General features: G+C 38.0%; 1 protein-coding gene across 1 annotated transcript; it reads right to left on the reverse strand.

The window, feature by feature from the left end:
* Positions 1 to 1208: 1208 nt before the first annotated feature.
* LOC145416063 (uncharacterized) lies at positions 1209 to 1721 on the reverse strand. The gene has a single exon (XM_080285159.1). It carries the CDS (start codon positions 1719 to 1721, stop codon positions 1209 to 1211), a length of 513 nt encoding a protein of 170 aa, XP_080141285.1.
* Between the last annotated feature and the right edge of the window lie 22627 nt (positions 1722 to 24348).

Below are 24348 nucleotides of genomic sequence, written 5' to 3' on the forward strand. Positions count from 1 at the left end.
GTGAAACGCAGAATTGTATCTATAATTCGTAAAACATTGATGAGACCTCGGACAAAAAATCAATACAAGGCTAAGTGACGTAACTCGTCGGATGAAATAGATTCACAGGAAAAGAAGGCTGGCATTTCAGGGATTTAAACCCATAGAGTTTCCTTTATAAGTGTAACCAGGTTGGAAATTGAATGATAAAACGGGTAATATTTTTATCTGCTTAACTTGTTCTTTAAAGAGGCATCTTGAGCCTCCTGGTTCGATTTAAGAAATTGAACAGTTTCTTAGTATGATGATTCCTGTGATATCATTATTCATATTTACAAAGTGAAATTGGTTCAAAAGCCAATAAATCTTTTAAGTGCATATTGTTTAGGTATATTTTGGAAAAAGTAGAGTACTGAAATATACAATTTATAATCATTAATTGGTTACTCACATTCAAGTTTATTGTTCAATATCGGTCTAAAAAAATAATCAGATTCCAGGAGCGTCGACGTAAACTCTTGCGTCAGTCGTCTTGAGACTAAATGGATTTTTGTTTTGGATGATTCAATATTTTTATTTATTTTATTTTAATATCTAAGCCTTGATATAAAGGATAAAAAGTAGTTCAGTTGTGAACTAGTTACGGTAAATAGCACCAGCTTTGGGGATAGTACAACACACGTAAAATCTTATTCTGGGGCCAAATAGTGATATACGCAACTTACTGAAATGCACTCAAAATTGATTGGGAGAGACTCCCAGTTTTTTCCAGGTGTCAGAAGACATTTTCACGGTGAAAAAAATCACATAGGAAATATATAACAAGATCTCGAGTGACACGTAGAGGTGGCATCGGCAGTGCTTACGAACGAATTTTTTTTTTTTTTTCTGAAGTAAGGATTTTAAAACTTTATAGATCCTCCTGTTTGAATGAAAAAAATAAAATGAATATTTGCAAATTATGAAGATTACTATTACACCATTAGCCATACAGGGTGTTCCAGAAATATGTGCCGAAAATCGGGGGATTTATTCCTGACACAATTGAATGTAAATTACTAAATGACCATATTAGCAAATCTCAATAGTTTTTGAGTTACAGCACCTAACAGGTCTGCTTGAATGTTTTTGACCGGGAATTGCTCGTAAATGAAACATTTACCAAGGACAACGTGATGTATTAACAAAATAAAACTATTTCCAGTATGACTAACATTTACAGTAAATGTTCAAAATTCCGTCCTCCTTGCTCGATGCACGCTGAAGCCCGTCGCAGAAGTTGTCTGCCGCACGCTTTCGAAGACCCCAGGATTATTTCGTACACTTGCCGTGCTGTCCTCCACACGGCGCCACAATTCCTCACGGTTTGGAACGTCTGTAGCATACACTTCGCTTTTAATGTGTCCCCACAGGTAGAAATCCAGGGGAGTGATGTCAGGAGACCGAGGTAGCCATGACACTGGGCCGCCTTGCCCAATCCATCGTCCAGCAAACACATCATTTAAGTAATCCCTTGTAATATGCCAATAATGGGCCGGAGCACCATCATGCTGAAACCACATCCTTCTCCGTATTCCAATGGGCACATCCTTCAGCAGCAGTGGTAGTGTGTCCTCAAGAAAACATCTGTATGTTGCACCATTCAGCCGCTGGGGTAGAAGGTATGGACCAATCAGATAGTCACCAATGATGCCTGCCCATACATTGATTGTAAATCGAACATGATGACCTCGTCGAGCCATTACATGTGGGTTGTCACCAGACCAAGTATGCCGGTTATGTAAATTAATGGTGCCATCTCTCCCGAATGTTGCCTCATCAGTAATTAGCACAAGTGCTAGAAATTGACAGTTTTCAGCATGCCTCCTTAACAGTCACTGGCAAAACTGCATCCTTGGAAGATAGTCCACATCAGTTAAAACTTGTACTTTCTGATGGTGGTATGGATGTAGATGATGTTGATGTAGAGTCCGCCACACTGTCACCACTGGCAGCTGCAGAGCATGAGCAATCTGTCGAGTACTTATTTCAGGATCGTCCTCAATCATTTGTAGTATCCGGTCCTCCATGTTGTCCATGTGAATATCCCGTGGTCGTCCTCTGTCACCCGGAATTGCACGTTGACGAACGGTACCAGTGTCACGTATACGACGATCAACTGCGAGAAATGTTCGCCAGTGTGGCACTCTGCGGTTCGGATAACGTTCCCTGTATAGCCGTACTGCTGCCGCAGCATTACCCCTAGCTTCACCCAGTGTCAGGTGCTTATCTGCATAGTCACCATTGCAGTATTGCTCCATGTCTGCTTGCGCGTGGTTCTCTAAAACTGATTGATCCACACGTTCAGCTCTCGATCTCTGGTAGACGGGTGTTGCTGGGTGAGTGAACACCCGTCCTTCCACTACCCCTCGACATCACCTTGCTGGTTCGCCACCCCCACCCTTCCTTCCTCATACACCATCCCCACTCAACCACCCAACAACACCTATGTCGTTTATGGCATGTTACCACGTAAAGGGTAATAACACTATCTGATACTACACACACGAACGTATCATTACGATTCTTATTACTAACTTGTGTACAGGCTATCACATACTATACATTCTACAGCTTTCGCCACATTCCTGACAAACTTGTCAACTTTGCTGTGTTCCGTATTACTTTATGGTCGTTAAGTAATTTCACATCTGTCTCAGACATTTTGTACAATCCCTGGATTTAAACACATTCCTGGCAGACCTCTGAGGTGCTGTAACTCGAAAACTATTGAGAATTCCCAATATGATCATTTAGTAATTTACGTTCAGTTATGTGTCAGGAATACATCCCCTGATTTTCGGCACATATTTCTGGAACACCCTGTATATCTTTACGTAAAGTCCCTCAAAACTCTGGAAATTCGTGAAAGGGAATACTGATGAGTTTTAACTCACATGAAAATTAATACGAGATAGTATAGACACTATCGCAACATCGACATATAACATAATTCATCTCTGTAGACGTAGCTAAAAAAAAAAAAAAAAAAAAAAAAATCAGGTTCAGGAGCATTAGATTTTTTCAACAAGAGTCATTTATGACTTATTTTCATTTGTTGTGGTATTTCAAGGATAAAGATGGTAAGTTATTTTACTGCAGTAAAAGCATGCGCTTTAGGAGTGATTCAAAATTCTTATACTTGAGTGATGATTAAACTCCAACTTCAACAAATGAACTCTGAAGTAGCAGGGAAACACTTCGATTTACCTATAATTCGGAAACAATACGTGAGGGTGAAAAAGTTTTCACTCGGGGAAAAAAAAAATAGAACCAAATCAAAATGAGGTAACACGGAGGACGAAATAGATTCACATTCAGAGAAGGTTGGCGCTCTGATCACTATAAGAAGAGCGTTATAGTCGCCCACGCCCTTGTGAGGATTCTTGTCGCTGTTACCTTCTGCCGACTTGTATGGGGCCTTTTTTCTAGCGGTGCCTTTATGTGGGGGTGTACTGTCCCAAATACGACCCGGGTGCTTCACAGTCCCTGGCATGAGGGAGGCGGGAAGACGAGCGAGCCCAAGGCAGTAGCGCACGGGCAAACCCCAAGTACGGCACTAGCTTTGCACCGTCACTGCACCGAGGGGAAGAGTTCCTCTGCTCTGCCCCCTGACCGACCCGCGATCCCACCGTTACAAAGAGTTCCTTTTGATTAGAGACGTGGAAACAACTTGGAAATTTAGAGATAAAAGTCATATTTTTATATCTATAACAAGGGTTTTAAGTGGAATACTGAGCCTCCTGGACCAAAACAATAAATGGAAAATTTTCACGCTATGACGCATCATGTGATATCATTAACCATGTTTACCTATTTAAAATAAATCTGAATAATAATCGTTTAAAAGAAAAATTTTTAAGTAGTGCCAGATATATGTTTTAAGGGGAAAGTAGATATTATGAGAAAGTAAATAAATTTCCATTTATTACTTTATTACTCATCTCAGTAGTAGCTACAAAAATTGCAGGTTGAAGGAAGACAAAAAAATTTGTCGCCCGGAAATTGTTTGGATTTTGACGTTAGGAAGAAGGTCATTTGTTACTTATTTTCATTTGTAGTGGTAACTTCAGGATAATAAATCTTTCAAGTTTTTAGAAGGTAGAAGTATTCAATTCCCGAGTAATTCAAAACTACTATAATTGAGTGATCCTATAAACCGCATAATTCACGGCGAAAGCATAAAATATGCAGCTTCCACACATGTACCCTAATAAAAAAAATTCAGCCTCGTAAAAGAAAGAAAAACATCAGTAACTAGGCTATATGGGGTAACTCGAAGGATGAAATAGATACATAGGTAGAGAAAGCTGGCGTTTGAGGTTTTCAATTTTTTTTTTTTTTTTTTTTTTTTTACGTGTCCGACTCTGGGCATAGGCTTCACAGCCTGCTCTCAAGGCCCAGCAGTCCTCCTACATACCATACACCTCTACATGTCACCACTTCGGCGCTAACACCCACCGTCCATATTGAATACATGCTAGGGCTGTCTCATACAGGACTGGTGTATTGGTATTAGCGGGGGTATTTTTACGACATGTCGGCGGGTCTTCTGGCAGATCAGTAAAGCCTGATTTTAATGAAATTCAAATCCTTAAACTGTTCCCTGCCCCAGCCGGGATTCGCACCTGGGTCCGTTAGGACTACAGGCCACCTCTCTACCGATTGAGCCACCGCCTCCCCCAAGTATCGCTTGATAAGATAAATGTAAACACCTAGAAAACTTTCAGATAAAAAGGATATTTTTCTTTTTAACGAGTGTTTTATAGCGGCCTCCCTAGCCTTCTGATCAGATTTAAGAAATGGAAAAGTTTCCCAGAATTACGTTTCCTGTGATCCGTATTTACCAAGGGAATATCAATTCGATAGCCAATAAATCGTTTAAAGGAAGTTGTTTAGGTAATGATTATGTGATATATACAATACTCAAAACAATTAAGGGAACAAGATTTTGATTTGTGATATTTCCGAATCTATGCTTTGTTTGGGTTCAGAAATAGTGTTGTGAGCTGAGCAATGATTGAGGAACCGAATACATCTGTGTGAGTTTTGTCCTTTCTGTCAATAAAAACTGGAGTTTCACCCTACCCCTATGTAAAGAGTGAAAATTTCATTTTTCATTGAGTAGAATTGGTCATAATCAGCATCAACAAGAGGTGTTTCTGGCTTTGGGCGATTTTGTTGTTTCCCTGTCATCACTGAGTGTGTGCGGCGGTATTTGTCCATAGTTGAGGCGGCTCGAGCATTACAGATGCTCGAGGAAGGACACACCCAAGGAAGGGTTGCCCAAGGCCTTGGAGTGTCTCCTAGCGTCATCAACCGGCTCTGGAGACGATACCAAGATGACAGGCTGTACACCAGAAGACCTGGGCAAGGTCGCAGACGCATGACATCCGCAAGAGTGCTGGCCACCCGGAATCGACAGAGTACTGCCCGGGCACTGCAAAACGACTTCCAACGGACGACTGGGGTCCGTATCCCAAACCAGACTGTGCGCAACCGGATTCACGAGGACGGCCTTCGGGCTAGATGACCTGTTGTGGCCCCAGTTTTGACCTCAGCTCACCGAAGAGCACGTCTGGAGTTCGCCCAAGATCACGTACAGTGGCAGTTACGCCACTGGACCCCAGTACTGTTCTCAGATGAAAGCAGATTCAGTGTTTCGACCAACGACCGCCGTATCAGAGTGTGGAGACATGCTGGAGAGCAGTACGCACCGTGCAACATTGTGGAACATGACCGGTATGGTGGTGGTTTCGTAATGGTCTGGGGGGGCATATGCATTGAGGGACCCACAGACCTCGTTGTGCTGAATGGCGGTACCTTGACAGCTGCACGATGTGGAACAGATACTGGACCCTGTGGTAAGGCCTTTTGATGGAGCTGTGGGAGAGGAGTTCCTTTTCATGCAGGACAATGCTCGCTCTCACACTGCACGTGTCTCGATGAACTTCCGGGAGCAAGGGATCGCCATAATGGAATGGCCAGCACACTCACCAGACCTCAATCCCATCGAGCATGTCTGGGACATGCTGGGACGGAGGGTACATGCTCGCCAACCTCGGCCTGATAGCGTTCCAACATTTACCGAGGCTTTGGTGGCAGAGTGGAGGAACATCCCCCAGGACGCCATACGACGCGTGATTCGGAGCATGACTCGTCGTTGTCGGGAGTGCATCCAGGCAAGAGGAGGTTACACTCATTATTAGAGACTTCAGAAACAGTTTTTAAGACAATTCTGAGATATTCCGTGATTGAGCCTATCTCTTGTTCATTTCTGTTTTGGGGGTTATCTGGTACTCGCTTGTTCCAATAATAAAGTTCTCATTTTGATTCCTTGCTGAACATTGCCTTTCATTGCTAACATATTGGGGAATACCCATAAGCAATTCTGAACCTAAACAAAGCATAGATTCTGAAATATCACAGATCAAAATCTTGTTCCCTTAATTGTTTTGAGTAGTGTAGTATTTGTAAATCGCCCTACTGAAACATACAATTTATAAATATTAATTGTATCATATATTCAAATATACGGTTCATGATGAGTAAAAAGAAAAAAAATGCAGATTCCGTGAGATTCGACGTAAATTGTTGTGTCACTCGATGTCGCTTTTTTTTTTTTTTTTTTTTTTTTTTCAATATCGCTACCTTGATTTCAGTGATAAAAGCTGTTCAATGTGTGAACTAGTTACGGCAGATAGCACCCGCTTTGGGGTAGTTCAAAAGTATTTTACTAGAAGGATGGCCGTGTAATCTTATTTTAAGCGACATCTTTAAATATGCATCTTTCACAAGTGAACTCAAAATTGATTGGGAGACACCCAATTATTTCCGAAACTCGGAAAACATTTCTCACGGTGAAAAATCACACTTAGGAAACATATAAAAAGATCTCTGACGTAATATAGAGTTGGCATCCAAAATGTTTACATAAATTGTTTCAATTACTTTGGAGACCAGAGAAACCATTTAAAAATTTCTAATGAAAAAGTTTATATTTTTTCTCGAGTATAAGAATTTTAAAATATCACAGCCTCCACTTCATATGTAACAAATAAACCATAAGCCTTATTTCCTTACGTAAAGTCTCTCAAAACCGTGTTCACTCGTGAAAAGAAAAATTGATGGGTTTTGGCTCTAACATAAAAATTAGTACGAGAAAGTATAAACTATCGCAAAACCAACATATATCATTAATTGCCATATATACAGCTCTACACATCATCTATTAAGACTAAGATAAAAAAATAGAAGATGAAGGAACTGTATTATAAACTGTTATTGTCGTCAATAGATTATTTAGATTTTTTGCGTTAGAAATGGGGTGATTTGTGGTTTTTATTTTCATTTGGAATGGTAACTTCAGGAAAAAAAATGGGACTTCTTTCGTAATGACAAAAGTATCCGCTTAAGGAGTAATTCAGAGCTATTATATCTGATTGATTATACAAATCATCATAAATGAGGGCGAAGACAATAAGTTTGCAACATAGAAAAATGGTCTAAATAAGTCGGTAAATACTCCAAACCGGATTAAAAATTCAAAATATCTCTGAGGGTAAACATATTCCGAGTTAAAAAAAAAAAAAAGTTACAATCGTATATGAGGTAACGATGATGAAATCGATTCACATGTAAGGAAGGCTTGATTTTGAGAGGTTTAAGTCCAAAGAGTTTCGTTTAATTAAAGACGTGTAAAGAACATAGAATTTTTTAGGATTTTATAGTAATCTGTATAACTAAGATTTTAGACTGCTACTGATCAAATTTAAATCATGGTATATTTTCCCAGAATGAAAGTTCGTGTGATACAATTCCTATACAGCAACCTCAAAGCATTGAAAATGGTAAACAATCGTTGATTTTTTTTTTTTTTGCCATTTATTATCAGATATACATTAGTGGGAAAAATAAAATAGTCATAATCATACGAAAATTATAAACATTACCTACTTCCTTTTAAAAGTAGTATATTGTTCATGACGGGTATAAAAAAAAAAAAATCGTTTCTCATGTTGCTATTAACAGGATTTTTTTTTTTTAATTTATTGGCTTCTTTTAAAATCATCAAAGCCTTGACCTCAAAGATAAATGTGCCAATTTTTAATAGTTACTGGATATAGCATCGGCTCTGGTGGCAGTTGAAAATTATTTCACAGGAGTGATACTGTATAACTTATCTGTTGACGAAGTCGCTAAATATGCAACTTCCAATATTACACCCGATTAATATAAAAAACAAGAATTTTTCTAAAGGTGAAAAAGTATAAGCATAACAAGAAATCGATTGACACGTAAATGTAGCTAGCGTCTGAGATGTTTACGAACAATATTTAGCCTCCTGTGATTTTTTTTTTCTTTTACACCATGCCACATTTCCTAAAGTAAAATCTCTCAGGATTTTGATAACTCGGGAGAAGGATTATTGATATTAAGAGTATAAACAACTGTCGCAGTACCGAGATATAGAATTAATTTCCATTTATTAATTTCTTATTCATCTCAGTAGAAATAGCTACAAAAATTTCTGGTTGAAGGATGACAATGAATTGTATCAATGTCGCCTGGAAATTTTATGTATTAATGTCGCCTGGAAATTGTTCAGATTTTGACATTAGGAAGAGGGTTATTTGTTACTCATTTTCATTTGTAGTTGTAACTCCATGATAATAAATCTTACAAAATTTGTTACGGAAAAAGGAGTAATCCTAAACACCGCATCGTCGACGGTGAAAACATTAAATATGCATCTTCCATAAATGTACACCCGAAAGCACTAATCTCTCCCTCCTGGTAGCCGGAGCCGCGGCCAGTGAGCGACCAGGCGATCGATCACCCCACATACACAGCCCCTCCCCAACCCAGTGAAAGCTTTGGTGGATAGATGTGGAACGGCTAAAGCTTTGATGTTATAGTGTCATGATCGTTTATATAGACAATCAGAACCAGTAGGGGTAAGTGTAAAAAGGCACTGAATGTGTAATACTGTGCTGCTATCCACAATATATGAGAAAGGCACGAAAATGAAAGAAGATTTACGATGTATTGTATTATTGTCTATATACTTACATACTATATTATAATATTACAAATAAGTCTAGGAGTGAACAGCCTCTGATGAAGGATATGATGTCGTTTCTTATACATTCTCGCTCCCACCCCCTCCACTCTTCTCTCAGGGTTGCTGTCTCCACCAAACACCTCTCGTACCCTCTCGTAGCCCACTCCCACCCATTGTTAACCAACATAATGATAATAAAATGATCAGTCAGTTATTGGTCGTATTGATATTATCATACAGCTTTGTACTAAGCACCAATAAATCAAAAACATACAATACTCCGGTATACCTGCCAGCTATTTCATCCTGTTGAAATCTGTCGCATGACAAACGCACTGCAAGTTGGACCTTGTGTTGCAAGGACATACGTTTGTTTATTGTTAATACAGGTTGTGTGGTTTTGAACGTCCATTAACTCATATGAACGTAGAAGTTTAAGCCTTACAGTATAATCACATAAGGTTTATGTTCCTCTCATTACTGGCTGAAGGAAACGAATCAGAGTTCGGCTCCGACGAACCACAAGTTCTCTGATTTAACGAAAATGTATGGACCTCTTGACACAACAGTGATACAGTGTCATTATATATACGATTGACCCACATTCAGTCATATACCTTGTGATATTGTGTCACTGTTGTGACAAGAGGTCGGTATACTTTCGTTAAAACAGAGAGTTTGTGGTTCGTCAGAGCCGATCCCAGAGTCGTTTCGTTCATCTAATAATGACAGGAACATAACCTTACGTGTTGATAACGTAAGGCTTAAATTGCCAAGCTCATAATTATGAATTAATGGATGTCCAAAACCACACAACCTGTATTAACGATAAACAAACTTATGTCCTTGTTACACAAGGTCCAACTTGCAGTGTGTATGTCACGTAACAGCTTACAACATAAAGAAATGGTTGGCAGGTATACCGGAGAATTATTTATTTGTTCCTGCTTCATACAGAGGTGTATTATAATATATGATCAATACCTGACGGATCATTTCATCATTATCTCTATGCTGGTTAACAATGGGTGGGGGTGGGGGATAATAGGGTATGACAGGCATTTGGTGGAGACAGCAACCCAGAAAGAAGGATGGTGGAGGTGGGAGTGAGAATGTATGGTTGAGGTTGGAGCGAGAATGCATGAGAAAAGACGTCATATCTTTCAACAGATGCTGTTCACTATTCTATACTCATTTGTATACTCATAAGTATATAGACTAACACATACTACATTTTCGTGCCGTTCTCATATGCTGTGGATAACAGCACAGTATTACACATTAAATGCCCGACTGGTTCTGATTGTCAGTAAAAACGATCATGACACTATTACATCACAAGCCTTAGCCGTTCCACATCTTTCCAACAAAGCTTTCATTGAGTTGGAGAGGGGCTGTGGATGTGGGGTGTTCGATCGCCTGGTAGCTCATTGGCCGCGGCTCCGGCTACCAGGGGGGGAGAGATTAGCGCTTCCGGGTGTACCGTAAATTTGGTGGGAAACGCACAATTGTATATATAATTCCGAAAACATTACTGAGACGGGAAAAAAAATTAGTACAAGAAAATAAAGGTAACTCGTAGGATGAAATGGATTCACAGGAAAAGAAGGTTTGCATTTAAGGGGTTTAAGATAAAACGGGTAATATTTTTATCTGCTTAACTAGTGCTTTAAAGGTGCATCCTGAGCCTTCTGATTAAATATAAGAAATGGAACAGTTTCTCAGTTTGACGATTCCTGTGATATCATCCATATTTATCTAGGTGAAATAAATTATTTGAGGAAATTGTTTAGGTATTGTTTATCAGATATATAAATTGGAAAAAGTAAATAGCCGTACTAAAATATATAATTTATAAAAATTAATTGGTTACTTATATATTCAGGATTATTGGTCATAATCTGTCCCAAAAAAAAAAAAAAAAAATCAGATTCCTGGAGCGTGGACGTAAAACTTGTCAGTCGTCTTGAGACTAAAAGGATTTTTATTTTCAAGTAATTTTTTTTTTTTGTTAATAGCTAATCCTTTAGCATCCACTTTCGAGGTAGTTCAACACTCGTATAATCTTATTCTGGGGCGAAACAGTGATGTATGCAACTTCCTCAAATGTACTCAAAATTGATTGGGGAAGATTCCCAATTTTTTTTTTCGAGTGTCAGAAGACATTTTTCACGTTGAAAAAATATAATATCTCGATTGACACGTAAATAGAGCTGGCATGGGCAGTGATTATGAACTAAAAACTTTGAATGAGAAAGGTTTTCTTTTCTTTTTTTTTAAATAAAGCATTTTAAAACTTTATAGTTTTTTTAATGGAATAAAAAGAATATTTGCACATTATAAAAATTACAATTACACCATTAGCCATATATCCTTACGTAAAGGCCCTCAAAAATTTTATAATTCGTGAAATGGAATATTGATGAGTTTTAACTCATAAAAATTAACACGAGTTAATAACTACATTCATATCTGCAGAAATAGCTAAAAAAAAAAAAAAAAATATGCAGGTTAGGGAGCACTGGAGATTGGATTTTCTCGTCACTAAGAGAGTCATTTTTTTACTTTTTTTCATTTGTTGTATTTCGAGAATAAAGATGGTAAAAGTTGTTTTATTGCGGTAAAAGCATCCACTTTAGGAGTATTTCAAAGCTCAGATACTTGAGTGATGATTAAACTCCCAAAATTGATGGCGAAAATCCTAAATATCAAACTTCCACAAATGAACTTTGAAGTAGCTGGTAAACACTTCCAATTACCTATAATTCAGAAAGAATACGTGAAGGTGGAAAAGTTCCTCCTCGGAAAAAAAAAAAATAGTAAATCAAAATTAGGTAACACATAGGAGGAAAAAAATTCACAGGCAGAGAAGTGTGACGCTCGGATAACTATATGAAGAGCCTTGTAAAGATTCTTGTTGCGATTACCATCTGCCGACGTGTCTGGGGGCCTTTTTTCTAGCGGGCTGACATTTATGTGGGGTGTACTGTCCCAAGTACGACTTTAAAGTCCCTGACATGAGAGAGGCGGGAAGACGAGCGAGCTGAAGGCAGCAGCGCACAGGCACACTCCAAGTACTGCCCTATCTTTGCACATTGCACTACACCGAGGGGCAGAGTTCCTCTGCTCTGCCGGCGGACCGACCCGCTATCGCATCTGTAGAAAGAGTTTCGTTTGATTAGAGACGTGTAAACAACTTGGAAATTTAGAGATGAAATGATACTTTTATATCTATAACAAGGGAAAAGGCTTTACAAAATAAAAAGATCAATGAGACAGAATATGTATTCTGGTTGGATGAACATGACTGTGATGCTAATTATGAAGGCTCTTCGGGGGCAATGGAGGCAGCAGAAGCTGTGGAAATGTGGGGTAGATCTAAGAACCATAAAATGATGTACAAAACATTTGTGTCAGATGGTGACAGCTCTGTTTACCGTGTAGTGTGTGATATGAATGGAGGTGTAGGTCCATACGGTGAAGAACAAAGTCATGAAAGCTGAGTGCGTAAATCATGTTGCAAAAAGACTTGGCACTGCCCTTCTTGGCTTGAAAAAGACTCGAGGAGTTAAACAGAAAAACGAAGGAACAGTGGGAGGAAGACATAGGTTGACTGAGACAGTTATTGATCACCTGCAGCACTATTTCCAGGTGAGCCTGAACCGGAAGGTGAGCACAAGTGCAGCAGAAATGCGTGATGAAATCATGTCAACTTTTTATCACTGCACCTCTACAGATGAAAATCCACAACATCACAAGTGTGCCACTGGTAAGAAGTCATGGTGCTTCTACAACAAGAGCATAGCCCATGGAGAGGAACCGCCATCCCACACAGAAATGAGGATCTATTTTCGTCTGTAAGAGGGACAACTACAACAAGTAAAAGCGGTGTATGAGCGACTCACATCTGACGAACTATTGTCTCGATGTCTACAGGGCATTACACAAAATCGTAATTCACGAATTTGGAGAATATGCCCCAAACACCGAAATGCTTCAAAGAAGATGATTGATTTTGCTGTCGTAACAGCAGTGTGCGACTACAATGTGGGCTACACTGAAAGTAATTTAGCAGGTATACTTGGCATCGAGTCCACATTGTCAATGGAAAAGCATCTAAAGCAAAAGGACATAAAAATGGACTCTCCATACAGAAGAAAGATGAAGAATAAGAAAATAAGACGGGACCTGGAGTACGTCGCTGGTACAGACGTCGGAATAAGTTCGTTTCCTTTTCCGTGTTTGTAACACTGCTCAATGGAGAACTACCCCCTCCTCCTCCCTTCCTCATAGTGCCACACACCCACCCAAACCCCCCACTTTTCTCTCCTACCCCATAACCCCACCAGGTACTCCCCATACTCTCGCTCACAGCCAGCTGGGGGTTTCTGTACTTCAAGCACCTCTCTAATTGGGTGCTTTCAAAGCTAGTATTCTGGTAGATGTTACCACCATTGAGACAAACACATTCCCCCCGCTGTTTAATAGGTATATTTTTCTTTGTTAAATATCTACACAGTGAATCATAGTAATGTCATATACTGTAATATAAATAATACAAATCGAACACGTATATATAACGTAGTGTGAATTGTTTATATTTATCATAAATGAAGATTAAAATATTATTGATGGAATAGGACGGCAACTCACCATTTCAGTGGTCCTAAATTATTTAACCTGCTACATTTAGTGCAAGTTAGGTTCTTAATACATAGTTTGTTCAGACTTTAAATTACGCCTAGTGGGTGTCTTGACTCATTCGGTCTATATGTGGGCAGAAATTTAATATCAGACAACAAGTAGCCTAGTCTAAATTGTATTATTTTAAGTACAAGAAGCCTAGTCTAAATTGTATTATTTTAAATACAAGTAGCCTAGTCTAAATTGTATTATTTTAAGTATTAGCCCTAGTGCGTTTGTTTTGAAAACAAATCTCTCGTGAAGAAACTTAAACACTGGACTGTCTTGTGCGCATGCGTGAAGGGAGTGAGCAAAATGTTGTGTCTCAGTATTTACTCAGCATTAAATTTCTGCGCACATAGAGACTGAATGAGTCAAGATACCTACTAGAAATAATTTACAAGCTGCACAAACTATGCATTAAGAACCTAACTTGCACTAAATGTAGCAGATATTAAATAATGTAGGACCATCGTATTCCATCAATAATCTTTTAATTTCCGTTTATGACAAAAATAAACAATTCACGCTACTATATATATGCGTGTTCTGTTTGCATTATTTATATAACAGTATACGACATTACTATGATTCACGGTTTCACACAAGTGTAGATATTTAACAAAGAAATATAGGCTTTTTAAACAACGCGGGGAATGTGTTTGTCCCAATGGTAGTGACGTCTACCGGAATACTAGGCTTTTCAGAAGCACCCCATTACGTGTAGTCCAAACAACTAATAAAGAAATAGTACAGTATATATCATAAATCAAGTTAGGAAAAGGTTTACCACACTGTGTGTGTGTGTGTGTGTGTGTGTGTGTGTGTGAGAGAGAGAGAGAGAGAGAGAGAGAGAGAGAGAGAATAAATCTGCTGTTATTAAATGTTGCAGTAGTAGACACCTCTTTTATACACACACACACACACACACACACACACACACACACACACACACACACACAGAGGGAGAATAAATGTTGTGATTAAATGTTGCTGTAGTAGACACCTCTTTCACACACACACACACACACACAGAGTGAGAGAGAGGAGTTGCAAGGACTATGCAGCCAATACCGTGGAGATACTTCTTGTTTGCCTAGGAATGCATATCCAGTTCACATTTGTTCTAGTGTAAGATCCTGCCGATGAATCCCTTAAACTTCTCTGTTGTAAACAACGTCCATGTTGAGTCAGTTCCATTTGGAGCAGATCTTGCCCCTGAAAATGTTTTCACGTAATTCTGCTGGTAAATTTTCTCAATTACGGTTTCCAACCATGGTTGTGTGCCGAGTCCTTGTTAAGAGTAAGCAACTTTGTATGTAATGATTGTGAAACCCATTCAGATTTTAAACACTTTAATGAGCTGACCCCGTAGTCCACGAGTTTCTACTAAAAAAGTCCCACAACCCTCAGGCGAACCTGATACCTTGGTCTCCTGAACTCTTTTTAAATCGACGTGTCTTTTTCAAGCGACCAAAATTCCACAGCAATTCAGGAAGTGGCCGTATTAAGGAGATATAGACTGTGAGAACAATCTCTTTATTCCCAGAGAGAGAGAGGGAGACTTGGAATGGTAAGAACAATCAGGAGAAATACTCATAAGAAAAGTGAGAAGAGAAACTGAAACAGAAGAGGAAAACACTCAGGTGAAAAAATGGAGCAATGTTATAGAAGTGACAGGGACGGAAGCACACACACACACACACACACACACACACACACACACACACACACACACTTTCTGAATATTTGTCGACCTATTTGTCTGTGCCTGGCTGCGTACTGCCCCTCCCCCTCCCCCCCTCATCTCTCTCTCTGGATCCTCTCTCACCCCCAGTTTCCTTTTCCCTCCTTCCTCTTTCTTTATAGCTCTCTGCTCAGTCCCTACCTTCCTCCCTCTCGCCTTTCCTTCGTCTGTCTGCCCCTTTGTCACTCCCTCCTTACCTCACTCTTCTTTCTCCCTCCCTGTGTCACAACTTTGTCTTACTTTTTTCATTTGTCGTTACCTTTTTTTCTGCATTACTCTCCGTATTTCTTGTACTAAACCCATTTCCTGCACTGCATTGTTTCCCCATTAATAAGTGCATGCTCTTTTTTCTCTCTCCTCTCCCCGTCTCTCCCTGTCACCCGAAATCTCTTCTTTCATTCCACTCTTCCCACTGTCTTTCCCTCCCTTCCTTCCTCCCTCCCTCTCCCTCCCCTTGTCTTCCCTTCTTAACATCCCCCTCCCATTTCTTCCATCCATCCATCCATTGCCAGACGCCATGTATCCCAAATGGGGTGGCCAAGGGCTTAGAGTTGTTTTACAGGGAGGGGCACTAATCCTCCACCAACCCCACTTGACACGTAGGGATGCCAACAGCATCTGGTGTTCCCAGGCGGTCACCCATCCAAGTACTAACCAGACCCAACGTTGCTTACCTTCGCTGATCGGACGAGAAGCGGTGTACTAACCTGTTTTCTTCCCACTCGTAATCTCTACTTTCAGCAAATTTCTCTAATTTCTCTAGTTCTCTCCCTTTTCACTTGAATGTCATTCGTTCTACTCAGCCTCAATGCTTTCGTCTTATCCTGCTTAGTTCTTTCCCACCTTGGCATTATAATGCACTTCCTCCTCCCCATTACCTTGTCTCCTTTTTTAATTCTTCTCATATCGTTCTCAGTGTTCCGTTCCGTAGCTCGCTTTCCCACTTTCTCCTTTTATCCCTATTTCTATGTTTGCTCCATTCCAATTTTCTCTCAGCTGTCTCCCCTTTTGTCTCTGCTTCCTGTCTCCCAGCCTTCCGATTCACATCACCCTTTTCTCTTTCCCTTACACACTGCTTGTATCTCATTTCACCTCTCACTGTCTCCTCACTCTCTGTTTCTTAACTCTCGTTGTTCTCTCCTTGCCTCTCCCCTTTTTATTTTCTCCGTAACTGCACTCTCATTCCTCATTATTCCACTCACTCTCCCTCTCCGCCTGTCGCCCCCTGTCTTTAACTCTCTCTCTCTCTCTCTCTCTCTCTCTCTCTCTCTCTCTCTCTCTCTCTCTCTCTCTCTCTCTCTCTCTCTCTCTCTCTCTCTCTCTCTCTCTCTCTCTCTCTCTCTCTCTCTCTCTCTCTCTCTCTCTCTCTCTCAGTGCAGTAAATTATTCCTAACTTGGTTTATGTATATACTGTGCTATTTCTTTATTAGTTGTTCGGACTACGCGTAATTAGAGGTGCTTGAAGTACAGAAACCCCTAGCTGGCTGTGAGCGAGAGCATGGAAGGTACCGGGTGGGGTTATGGGGTCGGAGACAAAAGTGGGGGGGTTAGGTGGGAGTGTGGGACTATGAGGAAGGGAGAGAGAGAGAGAGAGAACATTCGTACATTATGAAGGTTCGTGTTACAATATGCCATATTTCCTTAGGTAAAATCTCTCAAAACTGTGATTACTCGTAAAGAGCTTTTGACTCATTAAAATTAGTACGAGAAAGTATAAACTATCGCAAAACCGAGATAAATAAATAATTAATTACCATATATAGCTTCATAACTTATCTATGAAGACAGTCACAAAAAGGAAAATGGAGATTGAAGGAACAGTGAATGAAGAATATAAATGTCGTCAGGTGATTATTTTGGTTTTCATGTTAGGAAGGGGACGATTCTATTTTTTCATTTGTAATGGTAACTTTAGAAAAAAAATATGGTACGTTTTTTGTAATGATAAAAGCATCCGCTTTTGGAATAATTCAAAGCTATTATATGAGTGATCCTAAAAAGCAGCATAAATGAGGACGAAGACAATAATTATGCAACTTAGACAATGAAGCCTAAATAAGACAGTAAACACTCCAAACCGTACGTAAAATTAAAAAAAAAATTGAGGGTAAAAATATTACGTCCGGAAAAAAAAAAAAAAAAAAAAAAGGTATAAGGGATGACAAGGATTAAATCGATTCATAGGTAAAGGTTTGATTCTGAGGTGTATAAGCCCAAAGAGTTTCGTTTGATTAGAGTCGTGTAAACTAGTTGGATACTTTGAGCATTTTAAATTTATCTGTAACTAAGGCTTTAAAGTGCCACCATAAGCTTCGTGATCAAATTAAAAACATGGAATATTTTCCAAGAATGATGGTCCGTGCGATATCATAATCCTTATTTAGCAACGTAAAATCAGTGCGAAAGGCAAAAAATCGATTGAGAAAATTATTTTGGCATTTATTACAGCCAAACTGAGATATACAATTTAAAACCATTACCTACTTCCTCATAGAAGCAGAATATTGTTGATGATGGGTATAAAAAAATAAAATCAGGTTTCAGTAGCGTCTACCTGAACAGTTGTGTCCTTCATGTTGCTATTAACTGGAATTTTAATTTTCGGTGAACGTATTTTCTTTTAAATTCAGCATTGATTTCAAAGATAAAGAATAGGGCCAATTTTGAGTTAGTCATTGCGTATAAGCATCCGCTTTGGGGGTAGTTCAAAATTATTTTTCTGGAGTGTTTACTTTCTAAACTTATTTGTGGACGAAATCACTTAATATGCATTTCCACATATGTACTCAACTTTTAAATGGAAGTACACCCGATTGTTTCCAAAACTCAGAAGTGTTTTCTGAGGGTGAAAAAATATCACATTCGGGAAGCATAACAAGAAATCGACTAACACGTAAATAGAGCTGGCATCTGAGATGTTTAAGAACAATGTTTCAATTGATTTGAGAAGTCACCGAAACAGCTGGGAATTTCCTGTTTTTAAAACAGAAATTATCGAGCCTCCTGACTGAATGTAAAAGAAAAAGAACATTTGCTCATAATGAATGTTACAGCATAAGCCACATATCCTTAGGTAAAATCTCTCAGAATTGTGATAGAAAGAATATTCATGACCTTTTGACTGTCACATAAAGAATATGAGAAAGTATAAACACTATCGCAGTATCGAGATACATGATTACCATTTATTACTTTACTACGCATCTCAGTAGACGTAGCTACGAAAATTGCAGGTTGAAGGAACACTGAATGAAATGTATTGTCACCTTGACATCGTTTGGGTTTTTACGTTAGGAAGAGGGTCAATTGTTACTTATATCGTTTGTAGTGGTAACTTCAGGTTAATTAATCTTACAAGTTTTGTTACTGTGAAAGTATCCAGTTTAGGAGTAGTTCAAAACTATCATACTTGTGATCCTAAAAACAGTATATTTCACAAAATATGCAGCTTCCATAAATGTGGGACACAATCATATGGTCAAAAAATTCAGCCTCGTGAAAATAAAAAAATACCAGTAACAAAGCTAAATGGGGTAACTCGAAGGATGAAATAGAATCAGAGTTTCTCTTTACATCTAGGAAATTTAGAGATAAAACGTAGATTATTTTTCTGTTTAACTAATGTTTTAAAGTGGCATCTTGAGTTTCCTGATCAAATTTAAGAAATGGAATAGTTTTTCAGTATGACGGTTAGTGTGATATCATTATCCATATTTACCAAGGTGAAATCAGTGCGAAAGCCAATAAATCGTTCAAGAGAAGTTTAGTATTAACTTTGTGATATATAGTAGTAGAAGTAAATAGCCCTACTGAAATATACAATATATAAACATTAATTGGTTCCTCATATATTCAGGTTTACTGTTCATGATGAATTAAAAAAAAAAAAAATATTCCAGGAGCTTTGACGTGAACTATTGTGTCATTCGTGTTAAGATTAATTGGATTTTTTTTTTCCGATGAGGCTATTGTTTTTTTGTTTTTTTTTTAATATCTCAGCCTTGATTTCAATGATAAAAAGGGGTTCAATATGTGAACTAGTTACGGTAGATAGCATTCGCTTTGGGGGTAGTTCAAAACTCTTTTACGAGAGTGATGGCCATAAAATCTTATTTGGGGCGGTCGTTAATTATTCAAATGAACCCAAAATTGATTTGGAAAGACACCCAATTTCTTCCAAGTCATGACATTTCTTACATTGAAAAAAAAAAAAACAGGAAACATATAACAAGATATTGATTGACATGTAATAGAGAACTGACATCTGAAGTATTTACAGACAGTAAGTTTCAATTACTGTGGACACCACAGAAACAAGTGAAAAATTTCTAATGAGAAAGGTTTTCTTTTTAAGCTCCAGTAAGGATTTTAAAATTTCATAGGGCTTCCTCTTTGAATGTAAAAAATTAAAGGAATATTTGCACATTATGAAAGTTCGTGTTACACCATAAGCCATATTTCGTTACGTAAAGTCCCTCAAAACTGTGTTAACTGGTGAGAAAGAATATTGATGAGATTTAGCTCATAAAAATTAGAACGAGAAAGTATAAACTATCACAAAACCGAGATATAGCTTTTTTCATCTATGAAGATATAGAAGAAAATGTAGGATAAAGGAACTGTATTAATGAACTGCATTAATGTTGTCAGATCATTTGGATTTTTACGTTTGCAAGGGGGTGTTTTTTTTTTTCATTTGTAATGGTAACATCAGAAAATAATATGGTAATATTTTTTGTAATGATCAAATCATCCGCTTTAGGAGTAAATCAGCATAAATGAAGACTAGGACAATAGATTTGCAACCTAGAAAAATGAAGTCTCAATAAGTAGGTAAGCACTCCAAACAGTATTTAAAATTCAAAAACGTTTCTGTGGGTGATAGTATTCCGTGTCGGAAAAAAAAAGTAAGTGGATGTTGGGTAACAATGATGATATCGATTCACAGGTAAAGAAGCCTTGATTTTGAGAGGTTTAAGCCCAAAGAGTTTCGTTTGATTAGTGACGTGTAAACTACTGGGATATTTTGAGGATTGTATATTTATCTGTATAACTAACGCTTTAAATTGCCACCTTGAGCCTCCTGATCAGATTAAAAACATGGACTATTTTCCCTGAATGACAGTTCGTGTGATATCATTACCCATATTTAGCAAGGTAAAATCAATGCAAAAGGCAAAAAATCGTTTGTGAAAATTATTTAGGCATTTATTATCAGATATATGTTAGTGATAAAAATAAAAAATCATAGCCATACTGTTATATAAAAATTATAAACATTACCTACTTCCTCTTATACGTAGTATATTGTTCACGATGGGTATAAAAAAGAAAATCGTTTCTTTCATTTTACTATTAACTGAAGTTTTAATTTTTGGTGAATATTGGTTTCTTTTAAACTAATCATCCTTGACCTCAAAGATTAAAAATAGTGCCAATTTTTACTTAGTCACTGGTTATAGCATTCGCTCTGGGGGTAGTTCAAAACTTTTTTACCGGAGTGATCACTGTATAAACTTATTTGTTGAAGTCACTAAATATGCAACTTCCACAAATATACTCAAATTTTATATGGAAGCACATCCGATTATTTTTAAAATCCATGACTTTTGATGGTGAAAAACTATCACATTCGTGAAACATAACAAGATATCGATTGACCTGAGATTTTTAATAGCAATGTTTCAATTGATTTGAGGAGTTACCGAAACAGCCTATTAATTCCGGGTTTTATCTTTTTTTTTTTTATCTGCAATAGAAGCATTTTAACAATATATCGAGCCTCCTGATTGAATATAAAAGAAAAAGAATATTTGCTCCTAATGAAGGTTTCTGGTACACCATAGGCCACATTTCCTTTAGCAAAAACTCACAGAACTTTGATACCTCGTGAGAAGGATTAATGATATTATGTGAAAGTATAAATAACTATCGCAGTACCAAGTTATATGATTAATTTCCATCTATTACTTTATTACTCTTCTCAGTAGAGGTAGCTACAAAAATTGCAGGTTGAAGGAAAACTCAATGAAATGTATTAATGTCGCCTGGAAATTGTTTGGATTTTTACGTTAGGGAGAGGGTCATTTGTTACTTATTTTCATTTGTAGTGATCACTTGAGGATAAAAAATCTTGCAAGTTTTGTTACGGTAAAAGTATCCTTTGGAATGATCCCTAAAACCGCATCATTAACGGCGAAAACACTATATATAGGGATCTTCCACAAATGTACACTAAATTAGGTTGGAAACACACAATTGTATTTATTCAGAAAACATTGCTGAGGGTCAGTATTCAGTCTGGGAAGAAAAAATCAGTAACACTGCTGAGGTAACTCGTAGGATGAGATAGATTCACAGGTAAAGATGGCTGGCTTGATAAGAGAAGTGTAAACAACTCGTAAATTTTGAGATAAAACGGGTATTTTTATCTTTATAACTAGTGTTTTAAAGTCGCATCTTGAGCCTCCTGATCAGATTTAAGAAATGGAGCAGTTTCCCAGCATGACGGTTCGTGTGATATAGGTGAAATCAGTCCTAATGCAAATATATTGTTAAAAAGGATTTTTTTTTTTTAGGCATTGATTGATATAATGGAAAAAGTAAAAAGCCTTACTGAAATATACAATTAAACATTAAGTGGTTCCTCATATATTCAGGTTTTTTGTTCGAGTCGAAAAAAAAATAAAAAAAATAAGATCCCTGGAGCATCGTCGTGAACTGTTGTCAGTCGTGTTGAGATTAAATGGATTTTAATATTCGATTAGTCTATTGGTTCACGAGAGTGATGGCGGTATAATCTTATTTTGGGGCGAAATCGTTAAATATGCAACTTCCTGAAGTGTGCTCAAAATTGACTGGGTAAGGGACCCAATTATTTTCGAAACAGAAGATATTTCTCACGGTGAAACAATCACAGGAAACAAGATCTCGATTGAAACGTAAATAGAGCTGGCATCTGCAGTGCTTACGAACGAAAAATTTCGAATCAGAATGGTTTTCTTTTTTATCTGCAGTAATTTATATTAAAATTTTATAGAGCCTCCTCTTGGAATGAAAAAAAAAAAAAAAAGTGCGTGTTATGAAGGTTCGCATTATACCATAAGCCATATTTCCTTACGTAAAGTCTCTCAAACCTGTTTTAAATCGTGAGAGGGAATATTGATGAGTTTTGACACAAAAATTAATACGAGAAAGTATAAACACTATCGGAACACCGACCTATAACTTTATTCATCTCTGTAGAAATAGCTAAAGAAAAAAAAAAAAGGTTCAGGAACACTGGAGACTGGATTTTTATATTCCGAAGGGGTCATTTGTGACATCATTTGTTGTGGTAAAAGTTGTTTTTGCGGTAAAAGCATCCACTTTAAGAGTAATTCAAAGCTATTATATTTGTGATGATTAAACTCCCAGAATTGATGGCGAAAACACTAAATAACGATCTTCAGCAAATGAACTCTGAATTAGCTGGGAAACACTCCCAATTACCTATAATTCGGAAACAATACCTGAGGTGAAAACGTTCCGCGTCGGATAAAAAAAAATAGTAACGAATCTCAATGAGGTAACACATAGGATGAAAGAGATTCACAGGCGGAGAAGGCTGGCGCTCGGATCACTATATGCAGAACGCTGTAATCGCTCATGCCCTCGTGGAGATTGTTGTCGCGGTTACCTTCTGCCGACGTGTCTGGGTCCTTTTTTCTAGCGGGCTGACTTTTATGTGAGGTGTACTGTCCCGATTACGACTCGCGTGCTTCACAGTCTTTGGCCTGTGAGAGAAGGGAAGAGTGGCGATCCTAAGGGCGCAGCGAACTAGTATACCCCAAGACCGGCCTTAGCGCTGCACCGTGCACTGCACCGAGAGGCAGAGTTCCTCTTCTCTGCCGGCGGAACGACCAGCCATCCCTCCAGTCCAAAGAGTTTCGTTTGATTAGAGACGCGTAAAGAACATGGAAATTTAGAGATAAAACGGATATTTGTATCTGTAGTACTAGGCCTTTAAAGTGGAATACTGAACCCCTTGATCCAAAATAATAAATGGAATATTTTCACAGTATGACGGTTCACGTCATATTATCCATATTTACCAAGGTAAAATAACGCTGAAAAGCAATAAATCGTTTAAAAGAAAATTGTTTAAATACTCTCAAATATATATTATTATGAAAAAGTAAATACAAAGCCGTGGTGAGATAAAGGTTCCTCATATATGAGCAACCTCATATATGCAGGTTCCTCATATATGCAGTTTTACTGCTCATGGTGGGTTTTAAATAATCAGGTTGCAGGACCGTCTACCTGAACTGTTGTGTCCATCGGCTTGAGATTAACTGAATTTTTTTAAAATTCATCATAGCCGTGACTTCAAGGCTAAAAAGTAGTGGCAATTGTGAACTAGTCACAGCTGGTAGCATCCGCTTTTGGAGTTGTCCAAGACTATTTTATATGAGTTGTGGCTGTGTAAACTCACTTTTGGGCGAAATCGCCTAATATTCCACTTCTAATAATGAATTCAAATTTGATTGGGAAACGCAAAATTTCTTCCACAAGTGAAAAGAAATTTGAGGAAGAAAAAAAAAACATATTTATGGAAGACATGACAAGAAATCGATTGACACGTAGAGAGCTGGCATATGAGGTGATTAAGAACAATGTTTCAATGGATTTGAGGGTCACTGAAAAAAGCAAAACATTTCGTATAAGATTTTCTTTTTTATCTGCAGTATAAGCACTTAAAAATTACATCGAGCCTCCTGATTGAATGTTAAAGAGAGAGAGAGAGAGAGAGAGAAAACATTGGCTCATTATGAAGATTCGTGTTACACTATAA

This window comes from Coenobita brevimanus, chromosome 104 (assembly GCF_032717465.1).
Source record: "Coenobita brevimanus isolate Jiangsu-jjx chromosome 104, ASM3271746v2, whole genome shotgun sequence".
NCBI classification, from domain to species: domain Eukaryota; kingdom Metazoa; phylum Arthropoda; class Malacostraca; order Decapoda; family Coenobitidae; genus Coenobita; species Coenobita brevimanus.

What these genes read in the sequence shown, in the direction of transcription:
- LOC145416063 (XM_080285159.1), bottom strand. Translation starts at nt 1,721, where the DNA reads ATGGCTCGACGAGGTCATCATGTTCGATTTACAATCAATGTATGGGCA.